The sequence below is a fragment of the Macaca nemestrina genome, chromosome 12, assembly GCF_043159975.1.
Source record: "Macaca nemestrina isolate mMacNem1 chromosome 12, mMacNem.hap1, whole genome shotgun sequence".
NCBI classification, from domain to species: domain Eukaryota; kingdom Metazoa; phylum Chordata; class Mammalia; order Primates; family Cercopithecidae; genus Macaca; species Macaca nemestrina.
Window position 1 is genome coordinate 95,082,485 of NC_092136.1, and position 18,661 is coordinate 95,101,145.

General features: G+C 33.9%; 1 protein-coding gene across 6 annotated transcripts in view; it reads right to left on the bottom strand.

The window, feature by feature from the left end:
• Positions 1-1,326: 1,326 nt before the first annotated feature.
• Positions 1,327-18,661, bottom strand: part of LOC105484317 (sestrin 3) — a 59,110-nt gene continuing 41,775 nt past the window's right edge. For all 6 annotated transcript variants that reach the window (XM_071075488.1, XM_071075490.1, XM_011745831.3 and 3 more), the window contains 7 exons: positions 17,571-17,753; positions 13,096-13,332; positions 12,251-12,425; positions 6,512-6,630; positions 5,521-5,711; positions 3,299-3,443; positions 1,327-1,726 (listed from right to left, as the gene is read on the bottom strand). In XM_071075488.1, the coding sequence (XP_070931589.1) occupies positions 1,640-1,726; positions 3,299-3,443; positions 5,521-5,711; positions 6,512-6,630; positions 12,251-12,425; positions 13,096-13,332; positions 17,571-17,753 (1,137 nt within the window). In that variant the 3' untranslated portion in view covers positions 1,327-1,639. The remainder of the gene's footprint in view (positions 1,727-3,298; positions 3,444-5,520; positions 5,712-6,511; positions 6,631-12,250; positions 12,426-13,095; positions 13,333-17,570; positions 17,754-18,661) is intronic.

Genomic DNA, 18,661 nt, shown 5'->3' on the forward strand with positions numbered 1-18,661 from the left:
TGAAATCTTTGCTGGAACTAACAGAAAATTGTATCTATATTATTTACTGTGAAAAATGGATATGTTTTCAAAAATTAGCATGTATGTGTACAATTCAAGTCACCCTTAACTAACCAAAAAGTGTTTAAAAAGCAGTGCAGTTGTGTCCTACTGGATAGTTGTAAGCATCTCTTTAGGCACTTCACTGGTTCGTTGACATAATACAAATTAAAGCTATAAACACATAATGTTGTGCTCTCTGAAGATAGTCTAATCAAGCAAGCAACGTAAACCAATGCAAAAATGTGACTTTTTGGCCGCTTATTCCTCCCCTATGACTTGATAACTTTTTTAAACCAGTTGTCCAAGGAGATTTTTCTGGGGAAGGGAATGCTTTGGCATTATGAAAGGAACATTGTTCAATCCCAGTAAGGTAAAACTGAAAAAAGCCTGTGCAATAAAGAAATTTGAAAAAAATTTCTTTATGGCTCTGTTGAAAAGGACACTTTTGCAGTGATATGACGGGGAAACGTTCAGTTGAGTATTTTTTGAACATATTGCACTCTGTTTTTGTTGTTCAATCACATTAATGCATAGAAACACAATTTTTACCTTTGAATAATAAACTGTCTAACCTATTATAAGAACAAAAGTCATGGAAAATAATTGCTAAAAGCCTAACAGGAAAAAAATAGGCATATTAACCTTCCTTTGCTTAACGAAATATAGAAAAAGACTAAGAGAAAGGAAAAATGTGCAAAGAAAATTTTTGGTCAGTCATGTGTGGGTATAGGTTTATATGTGCCAACTAAATGAACTGTAAGCAGCACTGTGAGCACTGATTATTTAAGGTGACTGAGGATTACTGTCAGTGATAGGATTGTGTATAATTCCACTTATAATATATACATATGATATGGAAAACTGAAACTTCTGTTTTAGAAGAGAAAGAAAATAGCTGAATTTGGCATTTCAGTAGCATGCTATAGAATTCATCATGATTAATTTCACATTAAATTATGGGCAATGGCTGTATCACATTTCATGTTATCGCCAATAGCAGTAAAACAACAACAAATGAACAAACAAACAAAAAAAACAGTGCCTGACAAATAATCTCCTGGGGACACAAATACGTGTCCAGTGAGCAGCTTGGTTCAACAGCGCATGCTTTTCCTCCACCAGATTTAGGACACAACATTAAAATTTTAGAATGGCCAGAGAGGTCACTCTTTGCTGAATTCCAACATCTGAAAAACAATTGCTTGAGCAGATTGTAAGCACTTGTCCTTATTCTTAAAAAAAAGGGCGGGGTTGGGAGGGAGAAAAAATACACATACACACAACTCAAAAGCGCTGAAGTTAAGCATTAATAAGCCAGATTCATGATTTATGATCAGTATCCAAAACTCCAACTATAAACAATGCAAAGTAGTGCTCCTCAGTATTATTTTTGCAATTGTTAGTAATGTTAAGCATCAAGGAAAATAAAACACATCATTGCACATTACAGCCGCAAAAAACAAAAACAAAAAACAAACGGCTAAACTTTGACATTAGAGAACTGAATAATTTTTGATGTTATATCACAAATAGCTTCTGATATTTATCTTATGTGAAAGGTCTTTACACATGTATGACATTTTCCTTGGGTGATACTTCAGGTCAAATGCCGAGTTATGGCACGAAGAGCATAGAGAAGTTCAGCTTGCATTCGTGCTTCCATTAAAAGTAGATTGACATGAACCTAGAAGTGAAAATGTCATCAGTTTAGTAACCATTATAAACACCTAAAATATCTTATTAGACATTCACAAAGGTTTTTTAATGTCTATATGAGCAATATACACACACACACCTAGGCATATTTATCCATGTTCATGATGCAACACTCAAACCTGTGTCTATAAAAAATGGCTCTGCGAGCAGTAAAAATAACCCATAAAATCTAAAAAATTCTGATAGCTTTATTAAAGTTGTTATTCTTGTAAAGTCAATCTTTTGGGTTATAAAATAAAACTAATTTTTATAAATTATAATTTTCCTACAAATTATATTTATTTCTAGTTATAAAATTTTACATGGCTAAAAATAAGCCTTCATTTTTTTTTGACAGTTTATGCTTATCCTGTGAAAAGCTTTAACATTTATTAGGTTTTCTAATTTAATGTTTCCTATATATTTCTTTCAAATAAATATTTTTATGTAACAGTATATTTGGCACAAAAGTCCTGAATTATATTGTCAAAACACTAAATTACCAAGTTTGGGAAAAATCTATGGTCTTTTTTTTTGAGAGATGGAGTCTTGCTCTGTTGCCCAGGCTGGAGTGCAGTGGAGTGATCTCAGCTCACTGCAACCTCCGCCTCCTGGGTTCAAGCGATTCTCCTGCCTCAGATTCCCAAATAGCTGAGACTACAGGCATGTGCAACCATGCCCAGCTAAATTTTTGTATTTTTTAGTAGAAAAGGGGTTTCACTATATGTTGGCCTGGCTGGTCTCGAACTCCTGACCTCAAGTGATCTGCCTGCCTCGGCCTCCCAAAGTGCTGGGATTACAGGTGTGAGCCACCGTGCTCAGCAGAAACCATTGTCTTAATAGGTTAATTCTAGTGGTTAAAAAAATCTCGAAATGGATGTGCCTTCTGGGCCAAAACACAATTACACCTAACACAACATTTCAGTACGTCTGATTTTTATTAACAGTTAGGACTGCAGACAGTTTTCCAAATGTACTTTGAAGATATCAATGCTTAGATCTCGTATTTCAAAGGCCCATGATAAACTTTTATTTTATACACTATGTTGAACACAGCATATAACCATAATTGGGTTACTATTCAATAAATCTGAATTAAAAAAATATTTTAAAAACCCAGATAGTGGCTGGGTGCAGTGGCTCCTGCCTATAATCCCAGCACTTTGGGAGGCCAAGGTGGGTGGGTCACCTGAGGTCAGGACTTTGAGACCAGTCTGGCTAACATGGTGAAACCCCGTCTCTACCAAAAATACAAAAATTAGCCAGGTGTGGTGGCGGGCACCTGTAATCTCAGCTACTCGGGAGGGTGAGGCAGAAGAATTACTTGAACCTGGGAGGTGGAGGTTGCAGTGAGCCGATATTGTACCACTGCTCTCCAGCCTGGGCAAGAGTGAGGCTCATCTCAAAAAAACAAACAAAAAAACCCCAGATAGCTAGATGATGCCACTTCCATGTCAATGACAATAATTTATTAATACTTTCATGTGTTATTTTTTCATAACTATTACTTCTTATACTGAAGAACTGTCCTTGGTATAATGCTTAACATTGAAACGCTTACCTTTTCTGAGTGTTTGAACTGCCGCCAGTAACTATCATACATGCGTTTTGTAGTCCTCTCAGGATAGCAGGTCACTGTTTTAATGTAAACCTTCAGGCTTCTTTCAAGTAATTGATTAACTTCTCCATAATCATAGTCATCATACCTATGAGCAACACAACAATAGCTTTATAATGACAAAATCCAAATATTTAATTTCCAAAGCTATACTAAGGACATTTATTGTCTAGTAATTAAATACTAAAAGCTCGTTAATTAATTGAATCAACAAATGTTTACTGAGTACCCATTATGTGCCATGGGTACTCAGTAGTAGTGATATACTAGTGAACAAAATAGACAAAAATCCTTGGTCTCATGGAGCTTAAATTTTGTTGAAGTAAAAAGGAAAAAAAATTAAAAAGATAAACTTAGTCAGATGATAACTGCCATGGAGAAGAAATGGAGCTTGGTCTGGGAGGAGAGGAGTTGTTATTTTAAATAGGGTGGGCAGGAAGGCTTCTCTGAAAGGTTGATATTTCAACAATACCAGATGGTGGTAAAGAAGCAAGTGTAAAGGACTTGAGGTAGGAGTCAAGTGTTTCAGGGAAGAGGAAGTAATCACGGAGTCCCATGCTGCCAAATAGTCAAATAAGATAACTGGGAACCGACCACTGGAAGTAGCTATATGGACATCACTAGCAACCTCAGTAAGAACAGTTTTGTCGGTTGATAGGGACAAAAGCCTGATGCTGTGAATAGGTTCAAGAGAGAATTGGAGATAAGAAAATAGTGACAGTAAATATACACAATTTTGTCAGAGATTTGCTTTGCACGAAAGCAGAAAAATGAGGCAGTAGCCAGAGGGAAATGAAAGGTGAAACTGAAATTTTCTTTAAAGATGGGAGAAATTAAGTGTGCTTCTATGCTGACGGGAAAGGTCCAATAAAGAGAGTAAAGCTGATTATGCTGGAGAGAGAAGGGAGTATTGCTAGAATTGAGATCTTTAGAAAATGAGAAATGGGATTTTGTGCGTAAGTGGATAGGAACATAGACAGTAATGACAGCAGAGTAAATGGGCACAGATGCAGATAGGTAGGTAAATGTGGTATTGGGAGCTTGTGGAATTTCTCTGTTATATTTTCATTTAATTTTTAACCCATATAATGCTTAGTTTAATAAAAAGAGTATCTCGATGCATTTATGTAAGCTTTATTTTGTAGCATCCAACAGATAAATATACTCACTACATTTGTTGCCTTGTATCCAATACATATTTATGGCATTTAAATTGAGTTCTATTAGTGTTTATTTTTCTTAGGTAGGTAGATATGATATATAAGTGTTTTAAAATGTGTTGATTCTTTGATAACATTGTCTAGCATGGTAAATGGACAAATAGCTCAGTTATTACATACAACCATAATCTATTACATGGAATATCATGTTATTAGTTGATTTATCAGTAAATTTTGGGGTTCTTTAGCTAAAATTATAGAAAATACTTTGCTTAACAGATTAAATTCTAATTATCATAAAGTCTTTCTGATATATATCAGATATATAGTCAAGTTGAATAATTTGTAACCGGAAATTTTTTCTGTCTGCTAATCTATTTCCATGAAAGCCTCAAACCGCAAGTCAAAAAGGCACATTCTTCAAAAAGTGCTTTCTTGATTAGACTATTCAATCTCATTTACTTACTGTCCTCTCAATGCCAATTTTCTAAATTTAAAGGTCATTAATTTATATGGGCCGATATATTTAATTTCAGCGTTATGTGACGTTATGTAAGCTTACAAAGGCACAATCTACTATAGTTTTGTTTATACCGTAATTGCCATTCCTTAAAAAATAAGTTTTAAAAAGACCAAATTAACTAAATAAACCAGAATTTATTATAGTGATCTAAAGGGACACGACAACTGTTTTTTTAAAACTCACCTATTCTTCCAGGAAGGATTCTCAGATTTGGTCTAATTCTATCCTATCCCCAATGATTACTGATGCTTTTTTCCCTCCTTAGTAAATTTTTACCACTGTATTTATATGTGCATCAATGTTAAGATTCATGACACTTAAAGAAAAATGCTTCTCCATAAAATGAAATTAATTTTTAAAATCAGAAGTCTACATGTAATATTTTTTTCCCAGAGTCATATACCCCCAAACAAGACAAAAATAAGACTTATGCTTGAATTTTCACTTAGAAATGTATAAAACTGTCTCTACAATGAACATACCTGATTCCAAACATACAGTGAACGTAGTTAAATAAAGCTCTGCGCAGCATGGTTGTGTCAACATCCTGATGGGTGGCCATAGTGTTATATGTGAGATTGTAGACCATCCGAAACTTTTCATCAAGAAGATGTCCAATGTCAGAATAAAGTCTGTTCACCAGGGAGAACCCATGATTTTCCCAGGTATAGTCCTAAAAGAATAAAATGTATTTAATTACAAAGTGGGCATTTTCCATGTAAATTCTATGTATTTATTAAATATAACTAATGAAGCAAGTAAGTGAGGCTATTTCTAATTTAGTTCTAGGTTTGTAGCTTTACTAAGGCTTTACCAAGAACCCTTCACATCAGTTAGTAGATCAGAGTGTCTGGATGTTTCCTCAAAGGGTATGGGATTTGCCATGTTAGAGATGAACTCTGGTCATCTCCTACACTCAGGTACTATGCACACTATCCCCTTATCTGGAAGGGCCCCAGGAGATCTTGGAATATTCCTACGTGAACAAACCTACCCAGTGACATGGACAGTTAACAGATCATCTAAAATAACCATGAAGGAGTTTGTCATAATTCAATCTCATACCCTCTTTAGGAGTCACATCACTGCTGTGGCTATTTCCTAGGGGTTAAGATTAGAGTAGCCCGTAAGCCCATGACTACTGGTGTATGATTTTATTCCAAGAAAAAGTGATGTCACTTGTTTTCCTCTCTGTTCCCTTCCAAAAAAATGGTATAAACATTATGCAAATACCATGTAATAACAGAAGTAACTGAATAAAGCAGACTGTTTCCTTTTCTCTTCTTAGGGAGAAAAACGTTGAAATAATTATACATCTATTGGGAACTCCTTAGACTAGGCTGAAACTAGGTTAGATACAAAGATTTATAGATCCTATCAAAAACTCTTTAGATGCCAATTTAAAAAATTTCAACACTTAACAGTTAAAATGACAGTATTTTCTCGTTTCTCTGAATTAATGACATATTATACCTGAGCTCGGAATGTTGGCAAATGCTCTTCTCCTCGTCTCGCAAAGTCTTCATAACCAAAACCAGGGTCTTCAATGTATCGAGAGACATCAGATGTTATAATCATGTCATCCTCAAAATCTAAGGACAATAATGAACAATCTAGTGTTAAGGATACTGTACATGGTTAAGACAATAAAACGGAACTCCATTTTCTTCCACTTTTTAGCATTTCCATGAATTTCTAAAGTGAAAACATTGACTCCGTGACTTAAATTTATATAAAATATCTACTGCTAAAGCTTTAAATATAATTTCATTACCAAATACCGGCAATCTTACCATTTAACTAGTTTTCCAGGTAAACTGACTAAACTATCTAAACAGTAGTAGCAAAGGATCAATATGCTAGTTTTACTAATTTAGGAATGGAAGATAGCACAGGCCTGTAGGCATAAAGCTTAACCTTTTTTTTTTTTTTTTTTTTTTGAGACAGAGTCGCACTCTGTCACCCAGGTTGGAGTGCAGTGGTGCGATCTCGGCTCACTGCAACCTCTCTGCCTCCTGGGTTCAAGTGATTCTTCTGCCTCAGCCTCCTGAGTAGCTGGAACTACAGGTGTGTGCCACCATGCTCAGCTAATTTTTTGTATTTTCAGTACAGACAGGGTTTTGCCATGTTGGCCAGGCTGGTCTCAAACTCCTGACCTCGTGATCCACCCACCTTGGCCTCCCGAAGTGCAGCTTAACCATTTTTTGTTTTGTTTTGTTTTTATCTCTCCAGGGGATGAAGTGGGATGAGAGGAAGAAGAAGAGATGAAGGTGAAAGACCACTCTGAGTTTAAGATAAACTTTGTTAAAATTACATGGTGTTTTACCTGGGTGTATTCACAATAAAAATTAGTTCAATATAGTTTATATTTAGTTTGCAAAAAAGCACATAGGGAGAAGGATCACTCAGTGGGGAGGTGAGCAGACTTTTGGATGCCGTTATCATTATCTTAATACACTTGAGTGCTAAATAGGGGGGCTGAGTTTGTGAACATTCAGTGAGCTTTATGCCTAAGATATGTGCACTTTTCTATGCATATGAAAACAAAAGTATGCAACATATGGACTAAACAATGTCCTAATGAGACTGTGACTAGAATATTACCAAAGTGGCATTCAGGAAGATAGCAAGGCAATAATAATATTTTAAGAAAACTGATTTCTGCATACTTGATGACATTAACAATTTGCCACTGAAAAAGTTTAAATATCCAATGCATATTAATTTATGCAAAAATAATTCTATCTCACTTCTTATTTTAGGTTGGTCTGTCTTTATTATTTTTTCTGGTTTTAACCATTAAAAGGGGATGAACAAGTTTCATTTCCTAGCTTCTAGTCTAGAAAATGAACATATATTTCTCAAAATAAAAGAACAACCTAGCTATTTCCCTGAAAGGAACAATATTTTCATTATAAGTATTTTAGTATTAAATATCATATTTCATAAATAATAGTAAAACAGTATTATGGCATAATAAAAGACAAACTATAATTCTTAACTGTGAAAATTTTTGAGAGACTTAAAAAACAAGTATAATTATGTTAATTCTTCCAAAAGAAAGGCCTGGTAGTAACACTTCATTATCTTTAATCTTTGCTATTGCATGAAAATCCTGACACTAAGTATTCTTTTCTCACAAGTTTTCAGCTGTCTTTAGGTCACTGCTGTGGACTAACTGGGTGCTTGATAATGGCAGGAAAGATTAAGTGCTCTGGCTACCCAATTTCGGATAAATCTTATAAAAATTCTTACCAAACTTCTTTATTACATATAAAGAAAAGAGATGGTCTTTATTGAGTACTTACCATACACAAGTACTATACTACACACTTAATATCTATTTTTTGTTCCATTAATACAGAAAGAAATATCCATTTAAGAAATAAATGAACTGTATCTTACTAATACCATGGTCAGTACTGTGTCAGTAAGAAATACAATGCATAGATGTTTAAGTATAAGATGATGTGAAAAACTTCTAAAATTAAATGCTTAAATTGATCTGAAGTTTTTAAGTGATTTTTCAGTCCTGTGAAGAGAATTTTCAGGCTTATTCCCAGCCTGATCCCATAACTACTTTATTTTCTCCTTGTGCTCCAGCACTCTATTCAGGTCAACAGAAATACTTTTTAAATGGCATTTTCAATGAATTATCTCTTAACATTTACAAACCAGCTTATACTTTCCTTAATTCAGTTCATTACATAATAATATGAATGAAGCAAAAATTATAAAATGTAGTAGCAATCACTGAGGCTGCTATGAAAAGTAGTTTTATAGGGTGCAAAGTTTATGGGTTGCAAAGTAAAATAAAGCCAAAAATAGTAAGTAATAACTAAACTCTATAAAACAGTGTCTCTCTAGAAGCGATTCTTCCTTTGACACTGCACAACCAAGTAGTTTCATTGGGCAAATATTGATACTGGAGTTGACCATTACATAGTTGGCTCTTTAGTTTTTGTTTTGCTGATACACATTTTCAAGCTGTATGACTTTTAAACATTTTAAAATAAACAGTAAAAAGTAAGTAAAAAGTAAGTAGTCAGCCAAATAAGAGAAGTGATCCTAGGAAAAATCTCTATGCATTAATTTTTAACTTAGGAGTCAATTAACACCTGTTTCCTAGACATTTTTTATTCACAGAAAGAAATGTACAAAGGTCCCTCAATCCACAAATACTTTTTTCCTAAATTTATCTTAAGACGTTAAAATTAGCATTCTGTTTATTAAATCTAAAACTCTAGTTTTAATTCTATCTAAACAAATATTTCAAAGTCTGTACTCAAAAGAAATAGTATTTTGTTCATTATCTGCATTATTCTGCCCCTAAGAAGTAGTTACTGACATAATACAGGAAACGTTCTGTTGCAGTAATGGTATGCCTAAAGGAAAAAACAAAAAACAGTAAAAGCTAGTTAACCCTGTTACCAAGCTACAGAATATGACACCTGTAGCATACTTTAAACATTTATTTTCTTCAAAAGACTTGAAAAACTATTCTTAGAATCCTTACATAGAATCTGGAATACTTTATAACACTGGTCAAACCAAGACTTTTTTTATACCAAAACAAACAAACAAACCAAAAACCTTTTTATTTCTATTTTAAAACATGGTAAGTCTACACAAATGACTCAATTAGCTATTGTACTGAGTCTTTTTTCTATATTTTCTTTGTGCAGTCAGCAAATTTGGTACTGGCAATGATTAAGAGTAAAATATGTATTTATATATATGTGTGTGTGTAGATATATAAAAATATATGTATGTGGAGGGGTGTATGTATGTATATTGACATTATTTCCTTAAAATAGCCTCTTCTATTAAAATTAGAACATAATTTTTGGCTAAGGTCCAAGACTTGCTAGTTAAAATTCACTTTCGAAGGCTGTAGTCCCGGCTTAAAGTTCCAAGAAGGTAGAGACTGAAATCCAAAGTATATTTTTAATATTTCAAAAGACCTAAGAGAAATAAAACATTGACATTTTTCAAGCTTTAGTTACTTAATGAAGCTCTTAAAAATTAATTTCTGAAAACACAGATACTACTAACTTTAATAAAAATGTTTACATTTTTAGACATCAGTTTACCTAGAAGGTTCATCATATATTCATCATTTTCCTTCACCCTCACTTGTTCTCGCTGGATGAATTTTATAACCAACTTTTAATTTCTGCTCCCAGTTATATGCTGGTAACTTCTAAAATTTTACCTTGACCTTAAAGTCCTCTCCTGATTTCCCATCTCTTCTACACTTTGTATTCCAAGAGTGGTTTGCATACCAGCAGCACTGGCATTACTTGGAGGCTTGATAGAAATGTGGCCTGTCAGGCCCTACCCTAAACTGACTGATTCAACTTCCGCATCTCAACAAGATTCCCCAAGTGACTCACGAACACTGAAGTTTGAGAAGCACTGTGCAAGACATTTCCAGACTGGTTGTTTTATAGACATCTCTACTCAAAATGTCCAAAATATGGTAGGTTACATATTTCTTAAGGTTAGCAAGATCCTTACAGTAGGGCCTCTACCTACCTAACCAGATTTCTCTTTACACTACCTGTTTCATGATGTACGTCCTAACAACAAAGAACCACTTGTTCCTGGACCCAGCATCCTGTTTCCTTACCATCGTGGCTTTACTCGGGCCTGGATGCCATTTACCAGGTCCTCCTGTGCCCCTCAGTCATTACCTGACTTCCTCACACTCAACTGTGTTAAGACTTATTCTAGAGCCAAGGGTTGCAGGCATTCTTCCTCTAGGTTCCTTTTCTGCCAACACCGTTTGCCTATCAAGACTGGGTTCAGTGCCCTCTTCTAGGCTCGTATCTTTCACATTCTGCTATGCGTTACAATTATTTTTTTGCTACTAGAATGAGAGTGCCCTGAGAGCAGGAATCACATCTTATTTAGCCTTAAAACCTTAGTACCTAACATCATGCTGAAACTCTATGGGGTACTCAATAAGTGTTTGCAGACTGAATATTAAACCAATAGCCCAAACACCAGGTTTCTCTGTTTGGGATTTCCTGCTGACTACAGGCTCTGATTTTAGTGACAGTAATCTTTAATGGATTAAATTAATTGAAAGGATTAAAATGGTTACTCAATTTGGTAGATACAATTTTTCATAAAAAAGATCATCAGGAGAAATGATAGAAAGGGTTCTTGTTCTTCCTGGTAAAACAGAACTACTGATCAAACATATTTTATGTTTAACAAGTTACGGCTGAAACAATTCTCAAAATTTACGAGATTGATGAGTTTTAAGACAGGCAGTAGTTTTGAAGGTCTCTTTTAGATCAACAGAACTCTATTTTTTAAAAATATGTTATGTTATGTGTGATCCCAGCTACTCAGGAGGCTGAGGCAAGAGAACTGCTTGAACCCTGGAGGCAGAGGTTGCAGTGAACCAAGATAACGCCACCGAACTCCAGCTTGGGTGAAAGAGCGAGACTCAGTCTCAAAAAAAAAAAAAAAAAAAAAAAAAAAAGTTATGCAGATGGATTACTTTTAAAGGGTTTAAGCTTTGTATTGAGTCTATGCTATTTTAATAGCATTTACTATGTGGTGCTCAATATCTTTTTAGTTGTAATTGAAGAGTTTCCCTCCCATTTCAGGCTCTTCGAGTGTTAGATAAACTGTTTTCAAGACTACAGCAAAGAATCTCAGCTTTTACACAGGATGAATTCCTCCAAATTCAATCAAAGAAAATGACCTAAATAATACATTTTTATAGAATTCCAAAGAAATGTAAATGCAAGTGCAGTGTAATTTTAGAACTAATCTGGAAAAGCAGCAGTGTGAGAATAATCTTCCCACACACCCCACCCACAAAAAAGGCAAAGTTTTAAAAAAAATTTTAACTATTGAAATAATATTTCACTTACCATTTTAAAAAATCACAAAAGTAGGATAAATTAAATATGCCTATCTAACTTTACAAGCAACTGATCTGCTTTAAGTAACATTTTATCCAGGATAGAGTATGAACTACAAAGCTGAAAGGTCCTCTCAACTCAATCTGAAATACATGCAAGGATGAACCAGCCTGAGGGAAAGCAATAGCATGACGGTAAGATAGAAGAGGAGAACTAAATAAGAGAAAGAGGATAGCAGAATCATTTTTACATATCCATATGGAAAACACTGAAGTTGCTCTGTCAGGGTTCTAAGAACAACTAAAAGGCAAAAAGTACAAAAAAGCACCTGAATGAGGAAATGAATGAAAAGTATCTCCAGAGACCACAAAAAGACTTTCTTTCTTCTCCTTTTCAAAACGAGTGCTCATTTCTTCCTGAGACGCCTCTTCATCTTCCCTTTCTTCTTGAAGTCTTTTCATCCTTTCCATTAAGGCCTCTAGCTCACTTAGAGAATCCACAATCTGGAACCAGATAAGATAATGTTGGGTGCTATTCATACTAAACGTGTTCTAGTAAATATCTCCATCTCCCAATGTCACCTTACTATGTACAGTGGCACAGGCACAGTTATGAAGTTCTTAAGTCGGTTTTTCACGAATTTCAGAGGAAATCATGACAGATTCCAACATTTTCAGAAGTATGATTTTTTTCAGTTATAAATATAAAAGTTTCTAAGTATATATGTGTGTGTGTGTTTGTGTGTGTGTATAAAATCTAGAATTCCAGCATTTGGTATACATTAAATATTACAGTTTAGCTTAAAAAATGAGGGAACACAATTGTTTTGCTTTTTGCTGTCCGATATGTTTTCCATTGGTTGTTCCAGCACCTTATATATACAAGTATAATGTTTTGGGATCTACTGTCCAAAGGGTCTAACATTAAAAGCCTATGATCACTAGAATGCATCACTGTTGAATCTTCATGATTTGCAGTAATATGAATTTGCTTTAAAAGCCTCTTTAAAATAAATCAGAACTTCAGGTACCAAATTTTTACAGTAATAAAAATTATGCAAAAATATTTTAAGTATATAATATCCTATCTAATTGGAGAAAAATTCTCTCTAGATATTTTTAATATTAGAAGTTCAAAGCAAAAAAGTAAAGAAAAATAGCTAAGAAAACTAACCCCAAAGTTGCCGCCTGAAAGAGATGCATTCTCTATGTTGTTGTCATTAGCAAGATCACAAACGCAGAAATTGTTGACTGATATTAGCGTGAATCCATTGGAGATTTCTGGATCTCTCTCTGGATTGATACCACTACCAAAAACAAAGCTTGCCAAAGCATGATAATGTGCCAGGAGGACCACAGCATGTACCAGTTCAGGCAGAGACCAATTATTTTCTCCAGTTTTGACAAGTTTCTGAAATGAGAAAGCAAATCAGAGCAAATATAAAAATTCTAGAATGCTACAAAGCAATTTCAATGAAAATCTACCAATTTTCATATATCCATTTAGAGTAACAAAACTTAAAACTCTCTTTAAAAAATGTTTCACATGTTAAAAATATGATTTTGGCCAATGCTCCATTAAAACTATCATACCTAACAATGTAATTACATTGTAGTGTCTTCTAAATCCCTTATTATACAATAGATCTTCTGCTTCCAAAGTATTTTTTATATAGTATGCTATTTTAATGAAATACTTTCAGAGAATCAAAGAACACTGGAGCTTGATAGGACTTTAAAGATTATTGAACAAAACCATTCATTTTAAGGTGTATTGGAAACTTCATCTCACAAAATCACGAAAAACCCCAATTCAACAAGTCAAGTTTCAGTTATCCTTTAGATACCTTCTAATGGAGAAAGAGCCTGCAGCAGATGACAGAAATTGTAGAATAATACATCACATTTGAATAAGAATTTTTAAAATTTCCAAGCACTTTTTCATATTTCACTTGACCCTCCAGCTGAATGATGGGATCACAAATGAAGTCATTAAAATCAGTAATTCCTCCACTTTGTCTAAGAGTGAATTCCACCAATTAATCCATCAGGCATTCTTTCCCATCGGTGTTCATTTTCTCTCCCTTTCTCTCTCTCTGTCACTCTGTGTGTGTGTGTGAGAGAGGTGTGTGTGAGGGGGAATCTCATCCCTCTTTTTCTCTCCTTCCAAATCTAGAACTTTCATTTGGCTTACTTAATGGCTAAACCAAACCAAACCAAACAAACAAAAAAACTGCTTTATTTTGCTTTACTCCCCACTATTTAACTACACACCATATACAATTTAATATATTATCAAAAGCTCAGGGAAAAGAAAAAATCAGTCAAATTCTATCATCCTATGGTGGGGGGAGATAGGGAAAGATCTGTTAAAAGAACAAAATTACAGCTAGATAGAAAGAATAAATTCTAGTGTTCTATACCACTGTAGGATGACTATAGTTAACAATAACATACAGTTTCAAATAGCTAGGAGGAGGATATTGAATATTCTCAAAACAAAGAAATAATAAATGTTTGAGATATGGGTATCCTAATTAATCTGATCATTGTACATTATATATTATCAGAATATCACTATGTACCCAATGGATATGTACAATTATTTGTTAATTAAAAAATAAAATTTAAAAAGTGACCTTAAGACAAAAATATCATTATTACAATCTGCAATAATGTAAATAAAGAGGGTCATTAATTAATAATAAAAGAATGTACACCAGAAAAATATACTTGCTTTACATCTGTATGCACCTAACCTTGTAGCCACAAAATATACTAAATGGTTGCAATATAGACTGAAAAAAATTCTACCACTCTTTTACATATTTTCTTTTATTTTTTATAAGCAAGCAATTATATAGTTATAACCACATATACCTATATTTTTCTGATTTTCAGACATTTTGACAGGTTCATTTTTCATGAGGCCACAGTGTCATATTAATTTTTAAGCAAGGCCTCTCCTGTATATCAATGGATATATATAACTACTCCTTTCTTATACCATTATTCATATTCTAAATTTGTTTTGTTTATTTGCTTCTATAAGCAGCATCTTCATACTATAGTTTTGTTCTTATTTTAGAAACATTTCCTAATGGGATTTTTAGAACAAAGAGTATTAATATTTTTATGACTTTCAATAATACTGCCAAAGAGCTTTGCAAAAGGATTGTTACAATTTACAATGCCTTCACTAATCTTTGCAGGATTATCATTAAACCTGTAAGGACAGCCAACACTCACTATCTCTAATTTCTTGCCTCACATTCATTTCTACTTTTAAAATTTCATTACAATCTGGTTTCTTTTTCAAGCAAACTCCTGAAGCTACATTTACTAAGATTACACATGACCTTCCAAATGGCCAAATTTGACTATTTCTTTTTAGTCCTTATTTTATTTGATCTCTGCAGACTTTACATTGTTTACTTTCTCCCTTCTTGACATTAATCTCTCTTGACTTCAACAATTCCACATTTTGGGGAGGGAAGTACACTTGCTACCCTGAGAAAGATTTTTCTCTATTGCTGTATTCCATCCACAATCTTCCTTCCTTGGGCAGTATCTCCCTGGATGGGCCATTCATTACTTCAACCTGACCTTTGCTTATCTGTAAACAACTATCCAATTTTACTTTTAACTCACACTTTATCTTGAGTTACAGATCTGTATTTCCTTTAGTAAGTGGGCATCACTTTGTGGATGTCATTATTTGTTGTTGTCAGCCTGTATATGTTCATGTCAGCTCATGTCATGAAGAAGGACACCTTAGTCATTCTCTTGTCCCACCCACTTTCTCCATCCTCACATCCTGTCAGTCACCAAAGTCCTACTTATTTTCATGCAGAATCATTACTATAATCTTATCCTATGTTTCTCCCATGGTTTTAAAAAAAATCACCTCTCAGGTGTAGTACTATGACTGGTCTACTGCTTCCAGTCTGTACAATCTGTAATTCATCTTCTAAATCACCTAATGTATTTATATTACAACTTGGCACAAAAACCTTTAATGATTCTCGATTCTCTATCACGTTGATCTCCAAGTTCTTGTGATCAAATGTACTTCCAAAAGTAACAGCTGGGAAAGGTCCAACCCCAGATATTATGTATATTTATTTGTGAATTTATACACATAAAATATATTTTATATAGAATATATATGTGTACCATAATAACATAAAATACACAAATACAAAAATTTAGAAGAATGAGATAAGAATATACACACATACACAAATATTTTGTTAATATTTTGGAAATTTTTCTTGTGTACCTCCTGAGTACTATAACATAACCCTGAAGACCATAACTTTCTGAGAATAAAATACAAATCCTTTAATACAGTATTCACTGGGTCATACAATATGATCTCAATTCTTCCCAGTTCCCACCTTACATAAACATCGCTACCCTTCAATCATCTGAAACTGCTGGCTATTCTTCCAGTATACCATAATATTAAATACTCTATTCTTTCTTTGAAATGCTCTGCTCTACTTGAGAACTCTCACTTCTTCTTCAAGACCTAGCTCAAATGTTACCTCTTTCAGAAAAGAAACTTTCTGGTTCCATTCTCTTTATTCATACATTCATACACTGTTGTGCTGTGATTACTGTTATTACCCTGTTCTTCTTCTACCCTAGACTCCAAGCAAATCTATGGGCAGGGTCTTTATCTTCACCCACCGAAGTATCTGGCACAAAGTAATTAAGACATGACATTAAAAACAATGATTAATTCCCCTATCTAGCTAACATATTATCAAATCAGAACATAAATCTAAAGGCAGCATCGTGCTTCACAGTTTCCCAGATACTTCATCAAAATCTGAGAGTATGCAGATTGATAAACACTATGATTGGTTGAAAGGGCAAATAACAAAAATGTAGCCTAACAAGAGGATCCAAAAACCAAGGACATTTCTATGCATTAGGAACAGATATTTTAAGTAACAAAGATTTCCACTGATAATTTAGATGACAGTTCCTATCTATTGAATAGTTACCATGTGCCAAAAATAGTGCTAAGCATATTGAATAATGACCTCACCCTGTAGGCCTCAGTGGAAGCACCTTCAGAAAGACAAGTGCTCTTAGTTAATCACGACAACTCTATTTCTCATCTAAGCTCTAGTTTTAAAAGGCATTTAAGCATTCACACACCAGCTGGCAAATCACTTTTTTATTTGCAAAATCATTTTTTGAGAATCTAAAACTTATGAAATGTTAGAACTATAAAAAAGTTTAAAACTCATTTAATCTAGCTCCCTCATTCTGTAGAGGAGAGAACTGAGACCCATAGAAGTTAATTTACTAAAAGGACACAAACTTGTAACAGAGTACAGACTAGATCCGAGGCATCCTATCATGCTAGTGTATTTTCTTCAGTCTATCTACTACTTAAAAATAGAAACGAAATTTTCTCATAGCCATTCACCAAAGTATTTGTACAAGATAATTAATGATTACTTAAAGAGGAGAAGTATTCATTTGTCCTTAAATTAAACCCACTGCCTTTCTAAACTTATCTTTTCTACACATATTAAGACACTATTATTTATGTTCCAAGTTCCTAATATACACATATTTAAAATTAAGTCCTAAGTAAATTCCTTTTTATTTCAAAGAAACACTCAGTACCTGAATGTGCTCTTTTGTGATCAGCCAAGGTCGGTGTGCTAGCAGCTTATTAATTTCATTAAGATTTTTCAGTCTTTGTGGCACATATTCCAAACCATTCAACCACTCAGCAATACCTCCAGTCTTTAAAAATTCATCCACATGCATGTTTATTAAGTAAGAACACTGATGTCTAGCTGCAGCCTGAAGCACAAAGAAAAAAATTCATTGATAAAAGAATCACAGTAGAGTTTCATTCCACTATTTCTAAACAAATAATTCAGATGGAGCTAATGATTTTTATAGCCAGTACCTCTTTTCTTACAGAATCTCTTTTCTAAAACATCCGTCATAATGATGTAATAGATTCAATACATGAAGCTGATTACTTGTATAAGCAAATAATATCACCTGAAGCCAATTATTTCCTTGTCTGGAAGTTGGTATACCTTAAGCCACTTTCTAGCTATGAATAGGAAATACAGGTCCCTTTCAATATCACAAATATACCTACCACATTCTACTTAAAACATAATAAAATGTCATTAACTTATATTCTAATAACTCAGGATTCATCCTAATTTGATTACTTCTCTTATCCTCTTTAAGATAAATGTGACTTCAGTCATATTTGTACACATCTTCCTACTCAGATGACATGGAAGCTCACTGACCCTTTTCTTCCTATGCAGTCAGAATCAGCCCTCAATTGACCTCTTTTTTCCTCAGGGCTGCTTCTCAGTAAAACAGTATTATTTTATTCTTTCTATTCTCTACATCTTATTTGTCTGTATTTTACAAGCATTCTAAGTCTGCTTTCAGCCTTACTGTCATCAAAACCTTAAGCTAAAATTACAGCCTCATTGAGGTTCATCATTCAATAAAACAAGGAATGTTGCTTTTTGTTGTTGTTAAAAGTTCAGTGAGACTAAAAAAAGACAATCAAATCAAATGTGGTCAAACTTAATCTGCTAACTTCTGGCTAGTTATGCCAGCCCTGTCAGCCCGGTTTCTTCCCCAACTTCTCCACATATATAGCATTTTCATCATGTTCTTGTTGTTCTTTTTCTCCATTAAAGTCCAACACACACACAACTTTATAATTCTCCTCC